General features: G+C 38.0%; 1 protein-coding gene and 1 long non-coding RNA gene across 2 annotated transcripts; both read right to left on the bottom strand.

Moving 5' to 3' along the window:
* Nucleotides 1–2,532: 2,532 nt before the first annotated feature.
* Nucleotides 2,533–4,281, bottom strand: LOC147640104 (uncharacterized). Its single transcript, XM_086823080.1, has 4 exons — nt 4,124–4,281; nt 3,667–3,914; nt 2,994–3,570; nt 2,533–2,835 (listed from the first exon to the last, which is right to left on the bottom strand). The coding sequence occupies exons 1-4, from the start codon at nt 4,231–4,233 to the stop codon at nt 2,697–2,699; spliced, it is 1,074 nt and encodes a 357-aa protein (XP_086679206.1). The 5' UTR covers nt 4,234–4,281; the 3' UTR covers nt 2,533–2,696.
* A 5,066-nt stretch (nt 4,282–9,347) lies between these two features.
* On the bottom strand, nt 9,348–10,083 carry LOC147640103 (uncharacterized). Its single transcript, XR_015269632.1, has 3 exons — nt 9,909–10,083; nt 9,753–9,809; nt 9,348–9,648 (listed from the first exon to the last, which is right to left on the bottom strand). It is a non-coding gene; the product is annotated as an uncharacterized LOC147640103 (long non-coding RNA).
* Between the last annotated feature and the right edge of the window lie 17,487 nt (nt 10,084–27,570).

The following is a 27,570-nucleotide window of genomic DNA, read 5'->3' as shown; positions in this document are numbered from 1 at the left end:
TTAATGTCATCCATTGACATTACATAGCTTTGCATGCCCTTTGAAGGCTACATATACCTTGGAGTGCATTTATGCAAGGTCAAAGAAACCCATTGGTGCTATGTGAATGCATTGGTGCATCTTGGTGGAATTGGAATGCATTAAAGACCTCATTACATGCTTTCTTTGAGCTTTCCTTAAGCCATGAGCAGGTTTGATTAATTGGTGCAATTTTGAGTAACAAATTGGATTTCATGCAATAAGGGAATGATATGAAGCTTGGTAAGCAAGCTATGGGTACTTAGTCTATGCAAAGTATCATGCTATGGAAGCTTGAAGTGAGGCATAGATCATAGACTTATCGTTTATGGGTTGATTGACACATGGTGGTAAGTTTTGTTACAATTGTGGTGTCTTGTATGCCTATTGGTAAAAGGCTTGGCCAAAGATTGATGCATTAAATCTTGTTGGACGAGGATAAAGAAATGCAGGACAAAGAGCATGAGTGTATGCTAAAATGATGATCACAAGCATGAATTTGTGCACTCAATTGTAGGTCAACCCCTACATCTACTCTTGTATTGCAAGCTATTTCCATTGTAGAATCTCGTTTGTGGTAGAGGAGTACCTTGGCATACAGGCGGAGAGGCCAAGGGGAGAGTTATCATGAATCTTTCTTGCCATGAATGCTGTGGTAAAGCGGTAAGGAAGAGGATTAGGTACATGTGGTAGGAAAGATATGGCCCAAACCCTTGCGCTCAGATATCAAACTTCGATAAGGGGGTTGGAAGAGCTTGGCCGGGAGATCAAAGCAAAAAAGTAACAATCTAGAAAGCCCATTAAATCTAAGGATGTGCACCAAGATCAATCTCATGAGTCATGCACTTGGTAATAACTGGTGTCAACGCATAGATTTGATGACTTTACAAAGATTTAATGACTTTGCACATATTGGGTTCATAACAAATACTAGATGATACAAGGGTCTAGATAATTATCAGTTACAATGATAAGAGAAGAAAAAATGTGTCATCACCATAATGGTTCAACAAACCGTGACTGGGCTAACTCTAGATATACACACAAGGTACAAACTTAGACATGTAAAAGACTAAATTAAAGCATCAATATGTATCATGGTAATAACTCATTCTCTTAGTTAAAATGTAATGTAGCTTGCTAAGGAGGAAGGATTTAGAGAGGGTGATGATAAATGATTATGAAGTCGACATTGATTAGGCTAACAACATCATGTTTCTCTTCTCTATATAGCACAATATTGTATACATATATATATGTTAGAACATAGAGTCCTCTCATAATTTAGTCACTATGTATGTGTGATGAGAATGGGCCCTTTAGTTTCTCTTCCTAATGAGTTCTTTTTGTGCATTTGGGTAATTTTAACAAGCAATATTTACATTGTGTCCAATTTGAATGTTTCATTCTTGTTATCAATTTTTTTCTTTAATAGTTATACATATTAGCTTTATTTGATGTGGTAGATTGGGGGATGTTTCCCAATCACTCTTCCAAAAATTTAAGATCATACAACTATACTATAGCACTTCAATTCATCACTATTATAAGTGGCACATTGCAATATGCTCATAACAGTGCTTAAGGAGCTTACACTTTAAGCTTTTTTTGCTTTGAGATAAAGCACTTGAAATAATGTGTTTTGCTAAATTATTTCATTGAGTTTGAATATTCAGTCCCAAAATTTTGGCTTAAAAACCCTTTGTAAATAGTAGGCCCTTGGAGTGTCCAAGCATGAATATAAGTTGGCTAGTTTACAATCATATTTTTGCAATTTAACATTGAGATATGGCAGGATTAAGAGAATGGATCAATGTACATGACATATTTACATAAGCAATTTAAACAATCTTAATGATATCAATGAAATAAATTTTGATTAAGGTCGTATAAAATCCTAATCACAATCAATGTATAATGCTTAAAGATTTTAATCTAGGATTGGATTTTCTCGCACAACCATGTGAAAAAAGACAAGGTAATACAAGCACAGGTAGCCATTTGGTTGGGTGTCTCTTAGGATGAAAGAGTTCACTTTGAAAATTCTAAAGTCAAAATTCACATTTTATTACTTAAAAAAAGTAGCATACATTTTTGTTACTCACTCTATGGATTACACTAGCTTGGTCAAATTTTTACTAGATTAGGGTAAAAAGATAAATAGCCCATTTAATATGATGCACTAATATATATTAATTTACTCTTGTAAGAAGCCATTTGGCTTTATTTGTACTACATGGCTTGCATTAAACTTGATTTGTCAATGTGATGGTTGGTGCCATTTCCCCAATTAAGGCACACACTTGGCATTCCTATTTTGATGCCCATTAAGCAATATAATAAAAACTTAACAAACTTTTTCATTTGTGGTTTTGACCCAAAAATGAAGAATATAACAACATTATAGTGTATAACAACATCCTAGTGTCTCCATGTAGGTGAGTGTGATTTAGGCATGCTTTAACCTAAAAGCCAATTCAAATGTTGAAAACTCCTTTTCAAAAGTGCAAGAGAAGGAAAAAGACCTCCTCGAGGTTCCCAAGTTATGAAGAAAGTGCTAGTTCAAAACCATGATTTCCTTTTAGACCCATGGTGAAAGTGATTAATGTAAGGTTTGCTAAAGGTAGTTTCCCAAACAACTTTTAGAACCACACTCAACAACACTTCATAGAGCTTATTCATTTGTTAGTGTAGAGCCAAAAGATGGCACTAAATGAGGATTGCCAAGTTTCGAGGTGTGTGGTGGGCGGTGATGTTGGGGGCAAGCCGCCCATGGTCGAAACCATTTGCAGGGAGGTGAATGGCCCCAAGATGGCCCTACACACAAAGCATACAAAGACAGATTAGCTAGCTCTGTTTTGGATCAGAATTCACATTAATAATAATAACTAAGAAAGTAGCCGGATTAATGACCCCTAACCTCTTAATGGAGTGCATGAGAAAGAGAGAGAGATCGAGATCGAGATCGATCTTACGTGTTGCCCGTGCTGTTGGTAATCGCCATTACAGACCATGGGAGAGATCCCGGAGTCACCATTGCTGGCTCAACGTTGGCTAATTGCTCTGCACAAACTGTGAAGCCGTTTGTGGGATCATTCGTCGTCGATAAGCAGCATTTGGTTGAATTGTTTGCCTCCGATCTCATCAACCCAAAAGCCCCAACTTCCACACCACCCGGCAGATCGTAGAGGTTTCCGCCAGCCCTCACTTCCGTCCAACCGTTCCGCCCGCCCTCGTACGTCACGAATCCTTCAGTGAAAAACGCTTCGACTGGGCGATCGTGCGTTGAAACGGACAATGGGTTGGGCACGGCCGGAGGCGTCGTATCCTGCCGCCAGAAGACGTAATCCGCTCGGAATGTGACGTCCACTGTGCCGTTTTCAGCGTCGCTGCATTTGCTGTCTCCGGCAGGAGATGAACTGCCAACAGTATTGAGCTGGGCGACGTATGACACCCTGGACGCCTCGCCATCGAATTGGTGCTGGCTCGCTTGTGCCAGAAAGTCCGGCAGATTTCCAATGCCGTTACTATTGACGGAAGCTATGCGATTGCCTGCAAGTTCGCAATTAGGGGAAAGGGGTTTAAACATTGGATTAACGGTAATATGTACTTAGTGTCAATCAATGAACTAAAATTAAAGGTAATTACCTGAAACTAGGCTTGCCAAGTGGCCTGATTCTGCTTGATCGGCATCGCTGTTAAGCAGGCTCCAAGTCCCGCTATAATTTGGATTCGAATCATTGGATTTTGAACTAATGATTCGCACGTAGCTTCCTATGATCTTCTTGTGATTTTTGCTGTCTAGCAGAGTTGCGGTTGTGGATAGAAGCAGCCATTGATCATCATGGCATCGAAAGGTTTGCTTGCCGTCCAAGGTGGTGGCGGTTATGGCTAGGCTGCATTTTAACACAATGAAAGCAAACTTGAGAGAGAGTTGTAAACCTTAACCGCATGTTGATGGATTAAGAGGCAACCCTAACCTCTCACTCTAATCAATTCTGATCAGAGACCTAATTACCCTAATTGCATATTATGTATATGTATAATTACACGAGCAATCTAGATATTTGCATTAATCAACGTAGGGGAGAAAAATTAGGGTTACCTGTTACCAAGAGGGGGAGTTAACTTCAAACCAATGGAGCTAATGATGGGGTGCATTAACGAGAGTACAATTAGAAGTTTGTGAAGTGCTGTCAAGAAGGAAGAGCCCATGATGATGGAAAAGTGGGGAGAAAAAGGGCTTCCTATATTTGCCTTCACTTGGAAGCCTCTCAATGGCTAGAAGAAGGACACATGATCAAATGCTTTAAGCCTTGCAACCCACATAATTTTAAAGGATAAAAAGGAAGAACCATCGGCTAGGGACATGTCTCAATATGGGGCCCACAAATGGGTCTGAATTTGAGGCGACCTCCTAATTTCTTGTTTGCCAAATTCTACACGAGGAAATTAATGCATACTCTTGCTTTTTCAAGGAAATATATCCATAGCTAATCCAATTAAATAAACACATGCAATGCTCTTTTTCAAGGAAATTTATCCATAGCTAATCCAATTAAATAAACACATGGAATGCTATCTTGGTTTTTCAAGAAAAATATATCCATAAGTGCCAATTAGAAATTTACTTATTTCTTCGGACCTCACTTACAACCGCACACATTCTACTATTTTGCACTTTTCCTCAAAGTCCTTCATTTGGCACTTTGAAGTTTGTAAAGACTAGGAAACACATATTATGTAACTACTCATACTTGTGGCCTTATGTGTGTCCTTAGTTAAACTTTAGCATGCACTCATGACTTAGTCTAGAGAAAGCCTTTTGAAACACACACACACACACACACACACACACACAACTTTAAAAACTCTAACCATAAGGCCCACAACCTCGCTTTTTGAATAAGTAGCATAACTTAAACTATTCACATGAAGAAAATACAATCGATCATGTAGTGTATATATACTTTTTATTTATACAAGTCTTTTTGCATGGTGATCAACACCTTGTGCACCTAGTATTTTATACTTTATATTAAAGTTTCTATCCAAGTCTCTTGATGCAAAACAGCATGTGTTGCCATCAAACCAACTACATAAAGTTTTCTACTTAAGCATATTATATACCATGAAATCATCTCCCTAGAAAAATTGCCATCTTTTTGAATAATTTGAGGCACAAGGCCCCTCATGCTTTTAGTGCTAAACATTAGTATCAGAATTAGTGCTTTAAAAGGCCGTTTAATTCTTTTTATGCAAATGTAAAATGACATGTAGTGCTCTTCAAATATTGAAAAACCTTAAAAGTATATATGTATATGTCAAGACCTTAAGACACTTGGAGAAGGAAATTCTAATTTCTCAACACAAAAATTAGAGCATGACATATACTTGCCAAATAAAAAACATAAACCTCAATAAACCAAATAAAATAAACAAGAGAGAGTTGGAGAACACAGTAAAGGTCACCGTCGACATAAGAGTGAGTTGAATCTCCCTGGAATGAGTGTTGCCCTTGTACCATTTACCCATATTTATATGTATTAGAAAAAGCACTTACTTTCCAAAAAGATAGTTCCAAAAACAAAGCATAATTGCTTTTGGGTTGCCAACTCTACAAAATGTAGCAAGCATTAATGTAAAGCCTTGGGCCCATCAAAAGTATAAAATACTATTTGGTATGTACAAAGGTATGAGGCCTTAGCCTTACAAAAATATTAATGCCTAAATATGAAACCATAAAAGATGTTCACATGTCTTTCAAAATATCCCATAATGGTCCAACACGTGTTCCACCCGTGTGATTAACACATAATCCATCACTCATTCTTTGCCTACATCCAAAATAATATTAGTCAGTGCACACAACTGATTAAACACATTAATCCTGACCATAACATACCAGTGCTCACAGCTTGATTAAACACACTAATCTTGATAAATTATATAAATAAAAGGCATTTCTAAAATAAAATATCTCGAAATAAAATAATGGCCCGAACACCATATTAGAGAATTTGAAAAATCCCAATTCCCATTTTGCAAGATTGTAAAAAAGAGACCATGGTGAACCTTTTTGAGCTTTTGTCAAAACCCCATCATGTGACATATCATTGGAAAGAGCTTAAAGAGTAGGTTCTAAATGCACATTCTTCGATAACTTTCGAGTTTGTATGCTTAGGACACACCAAAAAAGTAGATTGAAAAGAAAATTCCCAAAGTCTTAGGATTTTTCCAAATTCCCCAATTTGGTAATTGGGTGTCTCCATAGAGGTTATGACTAACAATACACACAAAACACACATTATTAGTATATGTTTAACGCCCGCCTCTCAACATGTATCTCACATTGATGTATGGTGCACAATTGTACGGCCCCCATTATGAGGAGAAGCCATTGGTGCACATATCTTAGTAGGAACCCTAGCTTAGATGTTCAAAGGAGTCATAGTTGTGTGACCGTTGATGGTTAGGAGATGATGAATCCCGGCCCACAAAGGTATATGGAATATTCCTTAGAATATTCTCTCGGATACTAATTTCATCATTAGTGGGCAGCAATCGGTTGGGACGTATTATGAATACGCGGGCGCACGTCAATGTAGGGTAGCCGCCCACGTTTTGGATGAGTCTGCACTACTTGCATCATTATAAATGGACATAGTGGACACAAGCTAAGGCATCAATGCTTGTGAGCATATATTCCCTATACTCTTAGTAAGCCCTCCATCCAAAGTCTATCTAGATCACCATCTAAGCTCTACACTAGAGCACATGGGTGGAAAACACCATCATATTGTACATATCTCTTGTTTGGTATAATTAAAATTTTTAAAATTCTCTACATTCTCTCTATTGCATTATCTAGTGTACTTTCTCTTGTTGTATCTTTTTCTACTATGCCATATTCTTACATATATGTGTGTGTGTGTGTGTGTGTGTGTGTGTGTGTGTGTGTGTATATTATTCTTATGCATGAATGTCATATAATATAACTACACTACAAGGAAATGATGGGTTATTGGTGCCTATATCAATGCCCATTCATGGCATTGCAAATGCCTCGTGGGTCAGTATGCACGCTAGTATAGACGTCAGTACATAAGCGCCAGTATATATGCTGGTATATGCAATAGTAATAGAACAAAATCGACATTTATACCACCAACACTGATACTGACACTCTGTGTAGAATTTTTTTTGGCCGAATGGATCATTTTGCAACCAGCTATGCAGATTACAACTAGCTGCTTCATTTTGCCAAACTGGTTAGAGTACTCAGCCAACTCTACTCAAATTTGATAGAAAACGAGAGTTTTATATTATATACGACATTGATAGTTACAAATTTACATATTTACATTGAGGTGTACAACACCATATATATGCTAAAAAGGTAAGCCCATATACCAAAATGGCAAGCCTACAAGTAGCCAAAGAAGTCATCCAGCCCCACGTATAGGTACAGTCCAATCGACAAGCCTAATCACCACCAAGATTGGGCATATCTGCAACTCCAATTGCTTGAGGAGTGCCTACATGTCATACTTGTAACATATTTCTCCTCACCCAAAAATGGGGCACTGTGCCTACCACTCTCTTCTACATGAACAAGTCTGCAAAAAGTTAAATACATGTAACTAATACACATCATAAACAATAAAATGTAAGAGAGTCGTAAAAACTTACAAAGTATTTGCAGAAGGTCTCATAGCTGCCGCTACCAAGATGAGATGAGTCCACACTCTCCATCCGATCATGTAGTTGCTGCCTTCTGTTAGCTGTATTTATCAGGCATGCCCCTCTCCTCTGCTTGGATCATCTGCCCCCACTCTTCATCATCTTGGCAAGTCAGTTTTGGCTTCCCCTCCTTTGAGGCATCCCTTGCCTCGGATCTCTGTGTTGCCATGGCTCTCACCATTTAACAATGTTGATCCAATGATTAGGAACTACCTCACATGTAGAAGTGTACTCGCTCTTAATCGCGAGATGATGTTCTTTTTATCTTGATCCAAGGTATCCCAATTCTTCATCACTTCATGGAAAAATTTAATTTTGAGGAGTTGGCGGATACGCCCTTTCATCTCCTTCCCTACATTGTCCCATTACCACCCATGATGCCATTGTGCACATGATAAACTTTCTCGCTTGTTGGTGTGAGAGGACTGTAAGGACTCTGAGAGGTGTGCATGGTGTAATAGATATGGAGAAGATGGGTGGGTGCACACATTGTGGGCTCGATCCATCCATGCCACTACACCCACCACAACTGCCACAACCACTCCCACCACCACTGCTACGTCCATGTGTAGACGTGTGACAAGAAGGGGTGCGCACCATGATGAGGGAGTGGGGACTGGTGTGGTTGTAGTGGTAAAGGGACCTGAGGGCACAACCCCACCAAAGTACTGCTAGGCAAAGACTCTCTACTTGGGAGATGCATGTGATTATGAATCAGTAGAATTCTTCAGGGCTCATAGCTTGTGGTTTGGGCATGAGGCTATGCATAGCCATGGTCATGTAAATTCTTGGCTATGCATAGGTATGCCATGGGAGTTGCCTTTGCAATTGCCATGGTATGCCTATGCATAGCCAAGCCTACACACGGCCATGGCTTATCATAGCTAAGCCTACGCCAAAATAAATCTATGGCTATGGCTATGCATATGCATAGCCATGGCCATTTAAATGCTTGGCTATGCATAGACATGCCATGGCGGTTGCAAGGGCAACTGCCATGGCATGCCTATGCATAGCCAAGCCTACACATGACCATGGCTATGCATAGCCAAGCCTACGCCAAAGATGGCTATGGCTATGCATAGCCATGGCCATGTAAATTCTTGGCTATGCATAGGCATGCCATGGTGGTTGTAAGGGCAACTGCCATGGCATGCCCTATGTATAGCCAAGCCTACACACTACAATGGCTATGTATAGCCAAGCCTATGTCAAAGCAAAGCTATGGCTATGGATATGCATAGCCATGGCCATGTAAATGCTTAGGTATGCATACTCATACCATGTCGATTGCAAGGGTGACCAACACGGCATGCCTATGCATAGCTAAGCCTACACATGACCATGGCTATGCATAGCCGAGCCTACGCCAAAGCAAAGCTATGGTTATGGCTATGCATAAGAATAGGCTTGGCTATGCATAGGCTATGGCTATGCCATAAGCATGCCAAAGCAAAGCATAGGCAAAGCAAAAGCTATGGTCATGGCTATGCATAGCCATGACCATATAAATGCTTGGCTATGCATAGGCTATGGCTATGCCATAAGCATGCCAAAGCAAAGCATAGGCAAAAAGCTTGGCTGGTTATGGCTATGCATAAGAATAGGCTTGGCTATGCATAGGCTATGGCTATGCCATAAGCATGCCAAAGCAAAGCTATGGTCATGGCTATGCATAGCCATGACCATATAAATGCTTGGCTATGCATAGGCTATGGCTATGCCATAAGCATGCCAAAGCAAAGCATAGGCAAAAAGCTTGGCTGTGGCTTTGCTTATGCCTGTATTTCCTACCCACCTCCCCATCTTGGGGCACTTTGTATGCAAGAATTAAAAACTAGGGTCCACACCTCAAAGCAAAGGAACTGGTGTAGAGAAGTTTCCCTCCTGCAAATACATACAAAAGACACAAAAAAACAAAGCTAAATCAGTGTGGTTAGAAGGTAGAACATGGCAAAGAAAACATGGGAAAAAGGCATGGACCTTATTACCTTTAGTGTTGAGAGAAAGGAAAAGCGAAGGAGTTGGTGTAGAGACGTTGCCCTCCTCTAAATACATACAAAGAAACAAAAAAACAAAGCTAAATTAGTGGTTAGAAAGAAGAACATGGCAAAGAAAATATGGGCAAAAGGCATGGACTGTATTACCTTCAATTGAGAGAGAAAGGAAACTGGATTTGAGCCAAAGGAAACTAGATTTGAGCCTGTAACACACACACACACACACACACACACACAAGGTGACAAGGGAGGTAAAACTTAAAGAAATGAGGGAAAGGAAAGGGAAAAAAAGGGCTTACCTTTGACCCTGCAGGTATGCAAATACAGGCGAATGAAGAAATAACAGTCTGACGTTCTGTAATTTTTACAAGGCACCAATATAGGCACTAGTAATATATTTTTTAAATTATTACCGACACGTATACTAATGCCTATACTAGCATCCATCATCTTTTCATTCAAACTTTTGAGTTTGAACCTTTTTTTGCAGGCCCGACATTGTAAATTTTAATTTGAATTGGTGACCAACCAATTGGGTCTTGCGTCATAAAAGAGACTCCATTAGCTCAAATAAAAACATCCCAACAAATGTGTGCAAGACATGGTAGCACAAAACAATGACAGTGTGGTGCTAAAAAGCAAGGTGACATTGTAAGATCCCTGTCTCCACCGCACAACAAATTCAGGGGTGCTAGCAGCGGAAGTAGCACTTCTTGCACGGGGCAGGGTCCCACACTCAGGGCCTCGGATATCCGGACAAGAGACTAATCCATCGGTTTTTTCAAAACCGAACCCGAAAAAAACTTCCTTTGTCCGGAGAGCACGGGTGATTCCACCAGGATAACTTTTCCCTAATGTAGTCAAAAGCCTTAACTAACTGAGCTCGTCTGACCGAACCCGTAAGTCCCATAGTCAGATCAGGGAAAAAGACTGTACTTGGATCATAGAGACCAATGCTTTTTTCCTCATTGAGAGGCACAGCCGTTGGTTCTTTTCCATAGAACAATTTTTGTCCGAAATTTACTTCATCTATCGAACTAAACAGAAATTGAGTCTCGATTTTACGGATCCATCAGTCTAGCCAAACCCCATCCAGTCCCATGGGTTAGCCAACCGCCCAACCACTGTAGTGATAGGATCCAATTAGGAATTTGGTTAGGTTTTGTTCCGGGTACCAGGGAAAAGAGTTCCCAAGCCCCCTAGCCGGAAGGAAGTTCATGCAAACATAAAACTAGTCACACCACTTACACACCCAATATGAAATTACCTTTTTTTCTCAACATCAGCTATCTTTGAAACTATTGTGTCACTGATCACAATCCTCAAAATCTCTGGTTGAATCCTTATTTCCAATCATTCCTTCATCGGTGTACTTATGGCATCATTGGCAACAACCAGAATGTTCACCACCTGTTCACTCAGGGGCCTTTTCGATAGTTCCTAGCTCATAGTAACCGGCAATATATTCACATAAAAAAATGGAATCTCTGTGGAAGATCAGCAAGATCAACCAACAGATCCATACAAAAAAGTCATGGACTTATCCGTTGAGGACCAGCAAGGTCAATCAACCAGATCCACACCCAAATTCAGAAAACAACTCTTACTCATTGTTCCAATATCTTCCCCGATGGGTATCTTCGGCAACCCAGAGCCCGAGCACCGTATGGTCAGCACCCTCTAGGATCCTTCGCAGGTCACCTAGCGCTTCACTCATAGGCTACTTCCTTGGTCTCTCATCCATTGTACCGGAAGCTCACCATTTTAATCAAACCGAGGCTGGTCAAGACCTCAGCCGACCTTGCTACGCGAGATGTCCTCCATTGACTCTCCGTCTCAGCACTTGCAACTTTAACAGATAGATCTCCACGACCTCATTCACAAGACGATCAAAATGCTACCCCAGCATTCTTAACATAAAACAGTCATTCTTAACAGACGTCCTCCATTGACTCTCCGCCTCAGCAGCAGTTGCAACTTTAACAGATAGATCTCCACGACCTCATTCACAAGACGATCAAAATGCTACCCCAGCATTCTTGACATAAAACAGTCATTTAAAAACAGATTTCAGATACAATTACAGTCCCAACAATATTTCCATCTTTTCTCAATCACTCCACATCCTTACATATTAGTCTCCATCTTTTTTCATCTTACCATAATTTTACTTCATCGATCCCTATCACACCACATCATTCCTACATCAATTCACATCCAATCACATCATCCACATGTCCAATCACATAATCCACACGTCAATCCACATCATCCACACATCAGTCTACATCATCCACATCAATCCACATCATCCATACATTCATTCACATCAATCCACATCATCCATACATCCATCCACATCAACCCACATTATTCATACCTTCATCTACATCAATCCACATGTCAATCCACATTATTCATACATTCATCTACATTAATACACATTCATTTCATAAGCATTCTCCATTTTTATCTAATCATATCTTTTTCTATTTCATCACTTATTTCTTCATTTATCCTCGTCAGATCTCATCCACTTGCATCTACCCATACATATCATCACTTCTCATACATTAACATATATTCAGTTTACATTGCATCTTATCACATCCACTTCATATCACATTATCGTTCATTAACATCCCGATTCACATCACATCACATCCATTCACATCCCTTAGCATTCATTCACATCCCGATTCATGTGTTATCATATTCATTCACATCTTATATCATTCAATCACATACACATACATCTTTCCTTTCACATACATCCACATCCATTCTTCACATGCATCCACATTCATTCTTCACATGCATTCACATCCATCCTTCACATGCATACATCTACATCCATTCTTTCACATACATACATCTCCATCCATTCTTCGTTCATTTTCATCTATCTGATTCATTTCACATCATCATATCTATTTATAGAATACAAGAGAATTCTTATTTTTGATATAAGATTTCTTTATGCATCTATTTATGCATAAATTCCATTTTAAGGAGAATAACACTTTCGAAATAAAAATCAATCTTTTATGCATCTTCCTATGCATAAATTCATTTTAAATGAGAATGACACCTTTGAATTAAAAATCAATCTTTTATGCATCCTCCTATGCATAAAATCAAAATTGATGAAAATAACTCTTTTGAACTAAAAAAAGATTTCTTTATGCATCATTCTATGCATAAAATCAAAATTGATGAAAATAAATCTTTTGAAATAAAAATAGATTTCTTTATGCATATTTCTATGCATAAAATCAAAATTGATGAGAATAACACTTTTTGGATTAAATTAAATTCTTTATGCATCTTTCCATGCATAAATCCAATTTAGTAGGAATTACACTTTTAGAAGAAAAGAATTTCTTTTATGCATCTAATTTATGCATAAAATCCATTTATGATGAAAATCACACTTTTAATATAAAAAAATCTTTTATGCATATGTTTATGCATACAAATCATTTATGATAAAAATCACTCTTTTAACATAAAAGAATTTCTTTGATACATCCATTTATGCACAAAAATCATTTATGATGAAAATAACACTTTTAATATAAAAAATATCTTTTATGCATACAAATCATTTATGATGAAAATCACTCTTTTAATATAAAAGAATTTCTTTTATGCATCCATTTATGCATAAAAATCATTTATGATAAAAATCACACTTTATGATGAAAATCACACTTTTAATATAAAAATATCTTTTATGCATATGTTTATGCATACAAATCATTTATGATGAAAATCACTCTTTTAGTATAAAAGAATTTCTTTTATGCATCCATTTATGCATAAAAATCATTTATGATGAAAATAACACTTTTAATATAAAAAATATCTTTTATGCATACAAATCATTTATGATGAAAATCACTCTTTTAATATAAAAGAATTTCTTTTATGCATCCATTTATGCATAAAAATCATTTATGATGAAAATCACACTTTTAATATAAAAAATATCTTTTATGCAAATCATTTATGATGAAAATCACTCTTTTAATATAAAAGAATTTATTTTATGCATCCATTTATGATGAAAATCACTCTTTTAATATAAAAGAATTTATTTTATGCATCCATTTATGCATAAAAATCATTTATGATGAAAATAAGACTTTTAATATAAAAAATATCTTTTATGCATATGTTTATGCATACAAATCATTTATGATGAAAATCACTCTTTTAATATAAAAGAATTTCTTTTATGCATCCATTTATGCATAAAAATCATTTATGATAAAAATCACACTTTTAATATAAAAAATATCTTTTATGCATACAAATCATTTATGATGAAAATCACTCTTTTAATATAAAAGAATTTCTTTTATGCATTCATTTATGCATAAAAATCATTTATGATGAAAATAACACTTTTATAATCAAAATAACAATTTCAATATGCTTTCTTCTATGCATAGAATTTAATTCTAAAGAAAGTAACACTTTTTTAATAAAATATTTTTAGTATGCATTTTTCTATACCTAGGATGAAAAATAACACTTTAAGAATACCTATAGGATGGGAATTACTCTTTTTGAAAAAAGTAAAACTTATTTTACACAATCTTAGAAAATTTTACCATAACCTCCTTTGTATGGCTGACTATTTTTTAAATTTTAACTCTCTAAAATTAATTAGAATTTCACCAAGAGTATTTAAATCATTCTAATGTAAACATTTTCTACTTATTTAAGAGAAACATTATGAAAAACTTGATTTTATCCATTAATCATTCATCTAGGATAAAGAATGGTTGGATTTACTAAAGAAGAGAGGGAAATGCTTTTTTTCAATGAGGTATAACATCATATTCATTTTAGAGGAGACAAAAATCATAAAAACCATAAAATGAACAGAAAAAAAAAGAGAATTTCCAACTTACGAAGGAATTTGAGAGCTTTCCTTTGGCTTGATGGTTTGAGGGATCTACTCTTGTTTGAAACAAGAGTGGCCACCAATCTTTAGAAGAGGGAAGGTCAAAAACTAATGAATTATGAGTAAATTCATAGTTTTTGGCTCTTGGGAGAAGCAGGGTAACAGTGCAAAAAACACTATTAAGCTTCAACAAAGGGGGAGGCTTCTATTTATAGGAAAAAGTGAGCCTCTAACCAAGCAAATGGATTCTAGAATTTTCCAGATCAGCTTGGTCAATTTTTGACCATTTTTAGGTTAGTTTAGCTTACTTTTTGGAACTAGACTTGAATTTGGAGAGAGGAGAGATGAAATATCTCAATTTTTGATAATTTTAAACTCCACCACACATGTGAAGTAGGTGCCTCCTTCATGAGGGGGAATCCCCATCTTGAGGTGTCAAAATTTCATTATTTCACTAAATATCTCTTCTTTTTTAACTAATATCCTTGTCCTTAGTCAACTCTTCATCTTATGTGAGTATTTACTCATTTTTGGGGAGATTTTCTTTATTTCTTCCATTGATCTCCTCCACACATTTGGATGAATCTGATTGGCCCCTCAAAACCTTAATTTAAAATTTTCAAAAAATCTGGACCCCTAGAATAAGGCCTTTTGAACATATTATTATTTATTTCGAATGCACCTTCTGAAAATCTTTTTGAACTTCTATTTCGGGGGAGCTTATTTAAATATGAAGAGATATTTTTCCATCCAAAAATATCCAAAATCTGAATAATCTCTCTCTAGAATATTTTCTCTCTCTAGCAGGTAGAAATAAGATCTTTTATATTTTTGAAGAGGGATTTGACTACAGGGGAAGATACTGGACATCCTGAGAGGCTAGGAAGGAATCTTACATTCTTAAAAAATGCGAGATGTCCTCATCTCGCAGGTGGAGTATGATCTCTTTCATCTTCTTCTTCTTCTTTAATCACTTCCAGCGTTACTGCCTTGGAAGTGGACGGCCGATTTGGGAACCACTCTTTTTGGCTTCCTCTATTCTGAGGTGGAGGTCTTGCATTACTTTGGATTGAAACTGGATTGAAACTGCAGGTTGGATAGAGGGTCTACCTCTGGGATTTCCCTGATTTTGGCGGATAGAACCCTGATTACTCTGGAAGGAAGGGGCTGGAGTCTGGAATCCTTATCCGTGATTTCCCTGCCTTGAAAACCTTGATCCAAAAGAAGTTGGGCAATCCATACTGCGATGTCCAATTCCTTGACAGTTATAGCATTTCACTCTCTTGTTCAAGGGTGGAACTTTTGAAGTTGAAATCCAGGGGATTGAGTTTCGGGAAAAGGACATTTCTTCCATTCTGGAACTTCCCATATCCTGGGTTTGACCCTGATGTCTCTTAGGCGGAGGAAGGTTGGAATCATCTTCTGGGAATAAAAACCTTTTGAAAGGTGATGGTGCTCGCTTTGGCGGGACTTTGACATCAAAGGCTTTGGCGAAATCCTTCGCCATCCGAACTGCTTCGGCCATGGAAATTGGCTTGGCATTCTTCACCAGGATATTCAAAGGTTCGTTCAGTCCCCGAATGAACCTGGCCATCAGCTGTTCTTCATCCAGTGGAGGCGAGTATCTGAGGAGGAGGGCGAATGCTTAGTGATATGCTTCAATAGTTCTACTCCCCTAGGTTAACTCTAAGAATTCGTTCATCTTTGTTTCTAAAAACCCGGGAGGACAGAACCTCGTCCTTAGGTAAATTTTGAGATCAGTCCAGGTTTGGGTATTTCGGTCGAGACGGTTTGTCTCGCAGTGGTTTCTCCATGCCACTCTAGCTGTCTCCACTATCTTCAGCCTTGCAAGAGTCATTTTGCTCTTCTCATTGTACCCGATGACATCGAAGTATTCTTCCATTGATTCGATCCACTTCTCCACCCACAGCCTCGCCCAAGTTTTCCCCTTCACCCTTGAAAGGTTCAAGCTGCGAACTATGAAGAGTTTTACGAACATCCAGGTCGAGCTCTTCTTCATCGAGTTAGGGGTTAACATTTCTACCACGACGACCTCGATCCATGTTCTTATCAATACAAAAATTCTTGTTAAGTCTCTTTATTTATGATTCAATCCGATTTTTGATTCAACTGATTCTGGGGTTCTCTAAATAGGTCGGCTCCCCACAGAATCAAGGGATAAAGATACTCATATAGAACGCATTATCAGTTTAACAATTCATTCAGAATATCTCATTCATATCTTTAACACAATAATGGTCCATCAGACTAATTTTTTCCATCTGAACAGTCCTCCATGGGGATTTCAATTTTTCAGATTTTTAATTTATCATCCCTTATTTTGATCCACCGGACAAAAGTTAACAGTAGCAATCTCCCAGCACAATCCACTAATCTCATAGTGATTGGCTGAAGTCATTAACGTCATTCCAGTTAAGAACATCATCACACAGACTCGTCCCATTCATCCTCATTGGCAGTTTCGCTCAGCTTATTACATTTCAACCAAATTTCAGGGATCATCATTTTTCAATCAGAATCCAAATCAACTCATCAGTTCTCAACCAGAATTTAAAAATCATATCAACCACATTCGAATTAATCATCTTGATAGCATTAATGCTTATAATTTCAAGTCTTAGATTTACTCGTATATACAGTAAAGAGCTACAGTCCTCGGTATATACGGGTAGTCATGGTTCTTGGAACTATAAGGTAAATACCATCATGTCTAGGCCTCAAGCAAGTCATTGATTCCATACAATTGCGGTACTTCCATCTGAAGACCCAATTACTAATTTATGAATTTCAGTTTGAATATCAAATTGTATGAATTTTATCACACAATTACAACCTTTTTGTACTTCTTGATAAATTTTTGACATATTTGGCTTCTCGGTTGATCCTCATTAGCCAAATAGCTCTGATACCATCTGTAAGATCCCTGTCTCCACCGTGCAACAAATTCAGGCGTGCTAGCACAACGGAAGTAGCACTTCTTACGCGGTGCAGGGTCCCACACTCGGGGCGCCCATGGACATCCGGACAAGAGACTAATCCATCGATTTTTCCAAAACCGATTCCGAAAAAAACTTCCTTTGTCCGGAAAGCACGGGCGATTCCACCAAGATAACTTTTCCCTAACGTAGTCAAAAGCCTTAACTAATTGAGCTCGTCTGACCGAACCCGTAAGTCACATAGTTAGATCAGGGAAAAAGACTATACTTGGATCATAGAGACCAACGCTTTTTTCCTTATTGAGAGGCATAGTGGTTGATTCTTTTCCATAGAACAATTTTTGTCCGGAATTTACTTCATCTATCGAACTAAACAAAAATTGAGTCTCGATTTTACGGATCCATCAGTCCAGCCTCAGTCCCATGGGTTAGCCAACCGCCCAACCACTATAGTGATAGGATCCAATTAGGAATTTGGTTAGGTTTTGTCCCGGGTACTAGGGAAAAGAGTTCCCAGGCCCCCTGGCCGGAAGTTCATGCAAACATAAAACTAGTCACACCACTTACACACCCAATATGAAATTACCTTTTTTTTCTCAACATCAGCTATCTTTGAAACCATTGTGTCACTGATCACAATCCTCAAAATCTCTGGTTGAATCCTTATTTCCAATCATTCCTTCATCGATGTACTTATAGCATCATTGGCAACTAGAACGCTCACCACCTGTTCACTCAGGGGCCTTTTTGATAGTTCCTAGCTCATAGTAACCGGCAATATATTCACATAAAAAAATGGAATCTCCATGGAAGATCAGCAAGATCAACCAACAGAGATCCATATAAAAGAGTAATGGACTCATCCGTTGAGGACCAACAAGGTCAATCAACCAGACCCACACCCGAATTCAGAAAACAACTCTTACTCCTTGTTCCAATATCTTCCCCGACGTACTTGTGGGTATCTTCGGTGACCCAAAGCCCGAGCACCGTATGGTCAGCACCCTCTAGGATCCTTCGCAGGTCACCTAGCGCTTCACTCCTTCCCCGACGTACTTGTGGGTATCTTCGGTGACCCAGAGCCCGAGCACCGTATGGTCAGCACCCTCTAGGATCCTTCGCAGGTCACCTAGCGCTTCACTCCTCATAGGCCGCTTTCTTGGTCCCTCATCCACTGTACCGGAAGCTCCCCATTTTAATCAAACCAAGGCTGGTCAAGACCTCGGTCGGACCTTGGTACGTGAGACGTCCTCCCCGTCAGCAGTTGCAACTTTAATAGATAGATCTCCACGACCTCATTCACAAGATGGTCAAAATGCTACCTCACCATTCTTGACATAAAACAGTCATTTAAAAATAGATTTCACATACAATTACAGTCCCAATAGTATTTCCATCTTTTCTCAATCACTCCACATCCTTACATATTAGTCCCCATCTTTTCTCATCTTACCACAATTTTACTTCATCGATCCCTATCACACCACATCATTCCCACATCAATTCACATCCAATCACATCATCCACACGTCCAATCACATCATCCACACGTCAATCCACATCATCCACACATCAGTCTCTACATCATCCACATCAATCCACATCATCCATACATTCATTCACATCAATCCACATCATCTATACATTCATTCACATCAATCCACATCATCCATACATCCATTCACATCAACCCACATTATTCATACCTTCATCTACATCAATCCACATGTCAATCCACATTATTCATACATTCATCTACATCAATCCACATTCATTTCTCATAAGCATTCCCCATTTTTATCTAATCATATCTTTTTCTATTTCATCGCTTATTTCTTCATTTATCCTCATGAGATCTCATCCACTTGCATCTACCCATACATCTCATCACTTCTCATACATTAACATATATTCAATTTACATTGGATCTTTCACACATCCACTTCACATCACATTATCGTTCATTCACATCCCGATTCACATCACATCACAGGTTGTTGACATATGGAAGATTTTTGGCCACAAACACTACATGAAGGGAAGGTGGTATTACCTAAAGCACTATGGGTCTTCAGTAAATTAGAGGAGAAATAGGTAAAGATGACCATTACAGAGTTTTGCACCCCCATTGGATGTATGCATTGCCTAAAGGGTATCAAGGCACAACGTATCATTAGTTTTAGGAGGAGTCGAACAACAAGAAACCTACTTACCCCCTCCAAAGCTTGCACAATTACTTGCCTTTCCTTCAAGTAGATGGCTTAATTTAACAATAACACAAGCAAAACATGATGGCGAAGCGATCACTGAGGAGCAGGAGAGGAGCTTGCATAAGGATGTGATTGGCATGTAAGTGATCAATCTCCTTGACTACTATCTCATTAATAAATAAGAAAGTGTAGTTATCATGCATCACCTTGCAGGGCTAATTCTTGGTGTGTTTGTAGTATCGTAAATATGGTGCACTATAGTCACACGATCGACATTTTTGAGTGGAATGAATAGATTGCAAAAGAACAATGTTGGATAGTAGTGTCAAGGTTGACGTAATGCAAGAAATCCGGTCAAGTGCAAGTGACTTGAATGTTGAAGTTGGCATGCTTGATTATTGTGGAACCATTCAAAACATCATCAAGGTTGGCTTTAGAAGGTTTGACATGTTTATCTTTGATGTGAAGTGGTTCAAGGTAGTAATAAATGGTCCAAATGCAAGTGTAAGAAGAAAAGATAAGAGTCGGCCATTGATCTACTCATTTGAGAAATTCTTTAGGGTTTTTATTTAACTACTCAAATTCTAAGCATATTCCTATTATTTCAATTTAATTATTAAAAATCCAATGATTCTAACCTAACCCCATCCGGCCCATGGGTTAGCCACCACCCACAACCACTGGAATCAGTAGAACCAGACAATTACTCACCCACCCATAATTGAATGCCTTTCTTAACTTTTGCTTTCGAATACAGATACGCATACACTCCTCTTTAAAACTTTAACATATAAAATAATCCATTGACAAATAGTTATTCGTTACAGATGTCACAACTCAAAAATTCCATCTAGTCTCTTGTTTCTCAAAAAATAGTATCACTTTGGACTCTCCATTGAGACCAGCTGGTCAGCCAACGAGATCCAGTAAACAGATTACAATAATCATTTCATCTATCATACATATCTTCCACGACATACGCATGGGTGTCCTAGGCACCGCAAGCCCGTGCATCGCCTGGTCAGAACCCTCCAGGATCCTCCTTAGGTGTCCTGGGGTAGCACTTCACTCAAGGACCGCTTCGTCGGCCCTCGCCCATTGTACCAGAAGCGCACCATGTTCAACCATACCGAGGCTGGTCAAGACCTGGGTAGGCTTTGCCGCATGAGCCGTCCTTTGAACACTCCCCGCCAACTGTTGCAACCGAACTTCCCTTAGAAAAACATATACCAAATGCTCCCTCCAACATTCTGGCATAAGACAGTCCTTTAAGAAGACAGGATTTCTATACAAGTTTTCAGTTTGATTTTCTTTTGAATACAAGGAGTATTTCTTGAATCAGTATCCCCAAAACTTCATGATGATCGGAATTCTGAATTTCATACCAGAATTCCTCGAATTCTATAACCTTGATCCACAGATCAATTCAAAGGGTCTTAAACTTAGTTTCAGATTAGGCGAAAGTTTTGAGAGTATTTTTTTCTAAACTGGTCACACCTTCTTTCCTCGAAACTGACAAAAGAATTTGGTCTTGGACATAGTATGATTCACGGTTCGAGTCGGATAATATTTTTCCCGAACTATCTTTCTCAAAAAGGTTTGATAATTCAGTTACTATTTTACTGAATTTTTTTCTTTGAATACTCACATAACTGATTTCTAAATTAGTTATGAATTTCAATAAGGAATAAATTAATCATTTATTTGAATATTTCGATCTCGATATATTTCCTGAATCTTCTTTTTACAATCCATGTGAATATAAAACAATAGAAACTTCTCTCTTAGAGTATTTAATTATTCATTTATCAAATACTCATAGAATTTAAACATAAATTTAAGAGAATTCTAATTTTGATATAAAAATTCTTTATGCATCTATTTAAGCATAAAAATCAACTTCAATGGGAATAACACTTTTACAAAAAAAAGAATTTATTTATGCATCTATTTATGCATAAAAATCAATTTTTATAAGAATAACGCTTTTATTTAAAAAAATCCTTTATGCATCTTTCTATGCATAAAAATCAAATTTAATAAGAATAACACTTTTGTAATTAAAAAATTTCCTTTAATTCATCTTTCTATGCATAAAAATCAAATTTAATGAGAATAACACTTTTATAATTAAAAAAATTTCCTTTATGCATCTTTCTATGCATAAAAATCAATTTTAATGAGAATAACACTTTTATAAAAAAATTCCTTTATGTATCTTTCTACTCATAAAAATCAAATTTAATGAGAATAACACTTTTATAATTAAAAAAATTCCTTTATGCAGCTTTCTATGCATAAAAATCAAATTTAATGAGAATAACACTTTTATAATAAAAACAAATTTCTTTATGCATCTTTCTATGCATAAAAATCAAATTTAATGAGAATAACACTTTTATAATTAAAAAAATTTCTTTTATGCATCTTTCTATGCATAAAAATCAATTTTAATGAGAATAACACTTTTATAATAAAAAATTTCCTTTATGCATCTTTCTATGCATAAAAATTAAATTTAATGAGAATAACACTTTTATAATAAAAAAATTCCTTTATGCATCTTTCTATGCATAAAAATCAAATTTAATGAGAATAACACTTTTATAATTTAAAAAAATCCATTATGCATCTATCTTTCTATGCATAGAAATCAATTTTAATAATTAATATTAGTGACATCCATGCATATTCATAGATGAATATGTACATGGAGTAATTAGAATATTTCTTTTAGATGCAAAAATGGTGGAAAGTACTCTTTTGGAATAACATAAAAACAAACTTTGTCTTCCATAAAATTCTAGAAAATTTTGCCACAACCTCCTTTGTATGGCTGACCATTTCTCATTTTTATCATTCTATTTTTAACTTAAATTAACCCAAATTAGATTCATAGAACTCTAATCTACACAATTTTCTAAATTCAAGAGGGTAAACAATAAGAAGAGTTTAATTAATCCCTTAGTTAATCTTTCTAAGATTAAGAAAGGTTGGAATGTAAAGAAGAGAAGGGGGTGGCCTTTTCGTCAAAGGGATAGCATTTGAATTTAATTCAATCAACTGTAAAACATAAAAATCAAGAAAACCATAGATTTAAAATTTGTAAATAAGTAAGAAAATTAGCTTACATGAAGCTTGTAAGCTCTCCTTTGGCTTGAGGGATTGAGGGTTCTACTCTTGTTTGAAGCAAGAGTGGCCACCAATTCACTTTGGAGAGGATTAGGCCAAAAATAATTAAATTATTAAGAAATTCAATGTAGATGGCTCATGACAAGAGTAGAGTAACAGTGCATAAACACCATTAAGCTTTTACAAAGGGGGAGGCTTCTATTTATAGGAAAAAGTGAGCCTCTAACCAAGCAAACTAATTCTAGAATTTTTCAGATCAGTTTGGTCAATTTTTGACCATTTTTTTATCAGTTTAGCTTACTTTTTGGGTCAGTTCAGCTTACTTTTTGGATCTAGTTTTGAAATAGGAGAGAGGAGAGATGAAATATCTCATTTTATTGATTAAAAATTGGAGTAATGATGAGAAAAAAGGCGCCTACTTCATGAGGGGAGATCCCCACTCTGAGGTGTCAAAATTCAGTTTTTTAACTCTTTTCTTTGGTCCTTAGTCCACTCTTCATCTTATGTGAGCATTTACTCATTTTTGGGGGGGTTTTCTTTTATTCTTCAATTTATCTCCTCCCTACATTTGGATTAATCTTATTGGTCCATAAGAACCTTAATCCAAAATTTTTAGAAAATTTGGACTCTTAGGCTAAGGTCTTTTGTGCACATTATAATTTATTTCTAATGCACCTTAGGAATTTCTTTTTAAACTTCTATTTTGAGGGAATTTATTTTAATAAGAAGGGATATTTTTTCATCCAAAGATATCTAAAAATTGAATCACCTCTCTCTATCACTTACTATTCTCTTGGGTAGGCCATGCAATCTGAAGATTTCCTTGAGGAACACTTTGGCCACATCCCCACTGCAGTGTAGGTTTCTTTTACTGGAATCAAATAGGCAACTTTGGTTAGTCTATCAACTACCATGAAGATGGAGTTGTAACTTGATTGCACTGAAGGTAGTCCAGTAATAAAATCTATACTGATACATTCCCACTTCATCTGGCGGATGTCTAATCATTTTTACTCTCTCGGTTTTGACTTTCTGACATATCAAGTATTGACGTACATGATTAAGTACATCCTTTTTTAGTCCAGGCCAAAAGAAGATTTTCTTTATAGAAATGTAGGTCTTGATGAAACCTGGATGTCCTGCTATAAGGCTATCATGGGCTTCATTTAGAATTTGACCCTTAGTCCCCTCATCATTGGGAATGCATAGCCTGCTATTATAATACATAATTCCTTCATCCAAGCTGTACCCTTGAACTCGGTTCAACTCCTGAGGAGTTTTGCTTTCTTGCATAAGTAGGGTAGCAATAGTGCCAAAGAATCTATCCTGCATGATCTTCTCTCTTGCTTCATTAATCAATGGATTTGACACCACTGTGATTGCAAGCAAGGAGACTTTTCTGTTGAGGGTATCTGCTACCACATTTTCTTTGCCTGGGCGATACTTGATTTCAAAATCAAATTCTTGCAGGGTCTGCATCCACCTTCTTTGGCGCATGTTGAGATCCTTCTGAGTGAAGATCCACTTTAAGCTCTGATGATCTGTCATCAAAGTGAATCTTTGATCCAGTAGGTAATGTCTCCACAACTTTAAGACATAGACTACTAAAAGTAGCTCCAGGTCATGGACAGCATAATTTCTTTCATGCATTTTGAGTTTTCGGGATTCATAGACTGCATGACCTTCTTGTATGAGTGCACCTCCCAGGGCAAAACCACTGGCATCAGTTACTACCTCAAAGGGTAGAGAGAAATTTGGCAACTTCAGAATGGGATTGGTTACCAAGGCGGTCTTCAGCTTATCAAAAGCGTTCTGACACCTGGCAGACCATTGAAACGGGGTATTCTTCTTGAGAAGATTAGTCAGGGGGGAAGCTATAACAACATACTTAGGTATAAAAATTCTATACCAGCTAGTTAATCCCAAGAATCCCCTGACTTCTTTCACTCACTGTCTTTGGCCAATCTATGACTGCTTGGACTTTTGTGGAATCTGGAGAAATTCTGTCTTCTTTGGATACCAGAAAGCCCAAGTATTCAACATGGTCGACAGAGAAAGTGCATTTGCTCTTTTTTGCAAAGAGTTGGTGCTTCTTTAGAATCTCAAGAACTTTACGGACGTGAGCTTCATGGTCAGCTGCATTCTTTGAGTAAATCAGAATATCATCAAAGAAAATAAGAACAAAATCATCCAAGTATTCTCTGTGAATGTCCTGCATTAGGCGATTGAATGTAGCTGGGGCATTTGTCAATCCAAACGGCATGATAGTAAATTCATAGTGCCCATAGCGAGTATTGTTGTGGCTGTCTTCAGGATATCTTGCTCATTAATCCTGATTTGGTAATACCCTGATTTGAGATCTATCTTTGTGAAGATCTGGGCTCCATCATTTAGCCTGTCCAGAAGCTCATCAATTTTGAGGATAGGATACTTATTCTTAACTATCAGTTGATTGATACCTCTGTAATCCACACAGAGTCTTAACGTTCCATCCTTCTTTTTCTGAAAGAGAACTGGCGCTCCCCAAGGTGAAAGAATGGGTCTTACAAACCCTTATTCTAATAGCTGCCTAAGCTGTTCCTTGAGTTCAATGGCTTCAGGGGGACTGGCATTTTATACATGCGCTAGGCTACTGGCGGCTAAGCTCTTGGGGTCAATTCTATCTCATGATCTACTTTCCAAATCGGAGGCATCTCAGTTAGCTCTGCTGGGAATAAATCATCATACTCACTTAACCATTCTGGTTCTTTAGCCTTTAACTTTGTGTCTACCGGATTCATTTTGACAACATAAATGAGCTGCTTCTTTCTAAGTCCTTTCAGTAACCTAGAAGCTTTTACTAATTGCAAATCTAGGGATCCAAAAATTCCAGTTCCTTGAACTTTGTTCCCGTGATGCTCAAATGAGGAGACAAGGGAGGCATTGGGTTGTGCATGCACCTGCACAAATCTAGATGTAATAAGGCTAAGAAAATAAGTTTAGTTAGGTTTTCTTTTTGTCCCAAAAAAACTATGAATAGTTCCTTCACTCACTTCATTTTCATTTCCCTTTTTTAGAGAGCTTGAGCTCAAGATCTACGTAGGTACCCACGTAAGGACACCAACACATCACCACATTAGCATAGTAGGCATAGTCACGCACCAAGAATGATGCACGTATTACCATGCCTTCACAAAACACAGTGCAAGGCACCCAACACTGGCAACACCACAGAAGAGAGTGACCCCTGGGATTCTAGGACATGCCCAACAGGATCACCAAGAACGCTGCACGCATTACCATGCCTTCACAAAACATAGTGCAAGGCACCCAATGCTGGCAACACCACGGAAGAGAGTGACCCTTGGGATTCTAGGAGATGCCCAATAGGATCACCAGAGTCAAGCCCTCCTCCCACAGCAACACCAATCTCTGATTTTATATTCACGTGATCAGAAATTTTTTTTTGTTAATAACATGTGTTAACATGTTATTAACATGTTCACATGTTAACATGTTCTCAAAAAAGCCGGTGGCAAGCGACCTGGTAACCGGATAAAATCCCGCCGGGCTTTTGCTATACCCGGTGGGCCCGCCGGGATAAAGCAAAACCCGACGGGTCCCTGCGGGGTCGTCATCTAGCCTGGCGGGGTACAATTTCCTATATATATGCACGGGGGGCCCTTTGGGAGTTCATTGCTGACAGCATACACAGGTAATGCAACTTGTGTGTGTGTGTGTGTGTATGTGGGTGTGTTCGTGCGGGCAGCCGCCCACTGTCGCAATGTGCGGCAGGATGTGGGTGGTCCGCCACACGAGGGATGTGTGTGTGGGTGAGTTCATGTGGGCAGCCGCCCATTTGGTAAACCCTCCGGCTGCCATTTTTGCAGACTAGTTTTCCACTTCCATTTTGCTTGCATTAAGGTCGTGCTGTTTGATGTCTTGCAGCGGTTGCAACTCTCTGTCACTAAAGCTTGCCTGGATCTGGGTGTGGGCGGAGACATTGAGTTGGAGGAAGAGACCAGGCAGGTGTGGAATGTAGGGCTAAAACATCCGAGCAGTGGGAGCTTCATTTGCAAAGGATGGAAAAAGTTCGCCCGCTACTACAAGCTCCAAGTGGGGGATATCGTGAAGATGAAGATAGTGAGCCAGCATCGAATCTTAGTGCAGATCAGGCGACCCCCTCATAACGCCACCACCTGCATGTGGCCGTCAATATACAACTTAAGAGGACCAGCACGACTCTCCAATCCAACAACAGTTCATAATGCAAAATACAACTCAAGAGAAAAACGACCACCCTCCCATCCAAGCACCCATAAGGAGGAAGGTGTAGAAGTTGCTCAGAGCTCGGAGTTGGCAACGGCACCCATTATCTCAAAAAGACATCCCCTATGCTACATAAAACTAAAGGCTTCTAACGTCAGAAAGCCCTTCATCATTGTAAGTAGCCTTTCTTCTCTCTTCATTTGGGCTACACGATCAATCCTTTCCCCTTCCTGTAGTTCATTCTCTCTAGTGTTTATGTTTTCATTGTTCTAATGTTTGTGTCCTCCTTTTGTAGGACATCCCCCGCGAGTTCGCCAAACACATGCCCAAGGGACCATGCGTTGTCT

This window comes from Cibotium barometz, chromosome 3, assembly GCF_041138505.1.
Source record: "Cibotium barometz isolate CiBa-2024 chromosome 3, ASM4113850v1, whole genome shotgun sequence".
In the NCBI taxonomy this organism is placed as follows: domain Eukaryota; kingdom Viridiplantae; phylum Streptophyta; class Polypodiopsida; order Cyatheales; family Cibotiaceae; genus Cibotium; species Cibotium barometz.
Note: the sequence above shows the minus strand (reverse complement) of the source record. Positions and strands in the feature narration are given on the sequence as shown.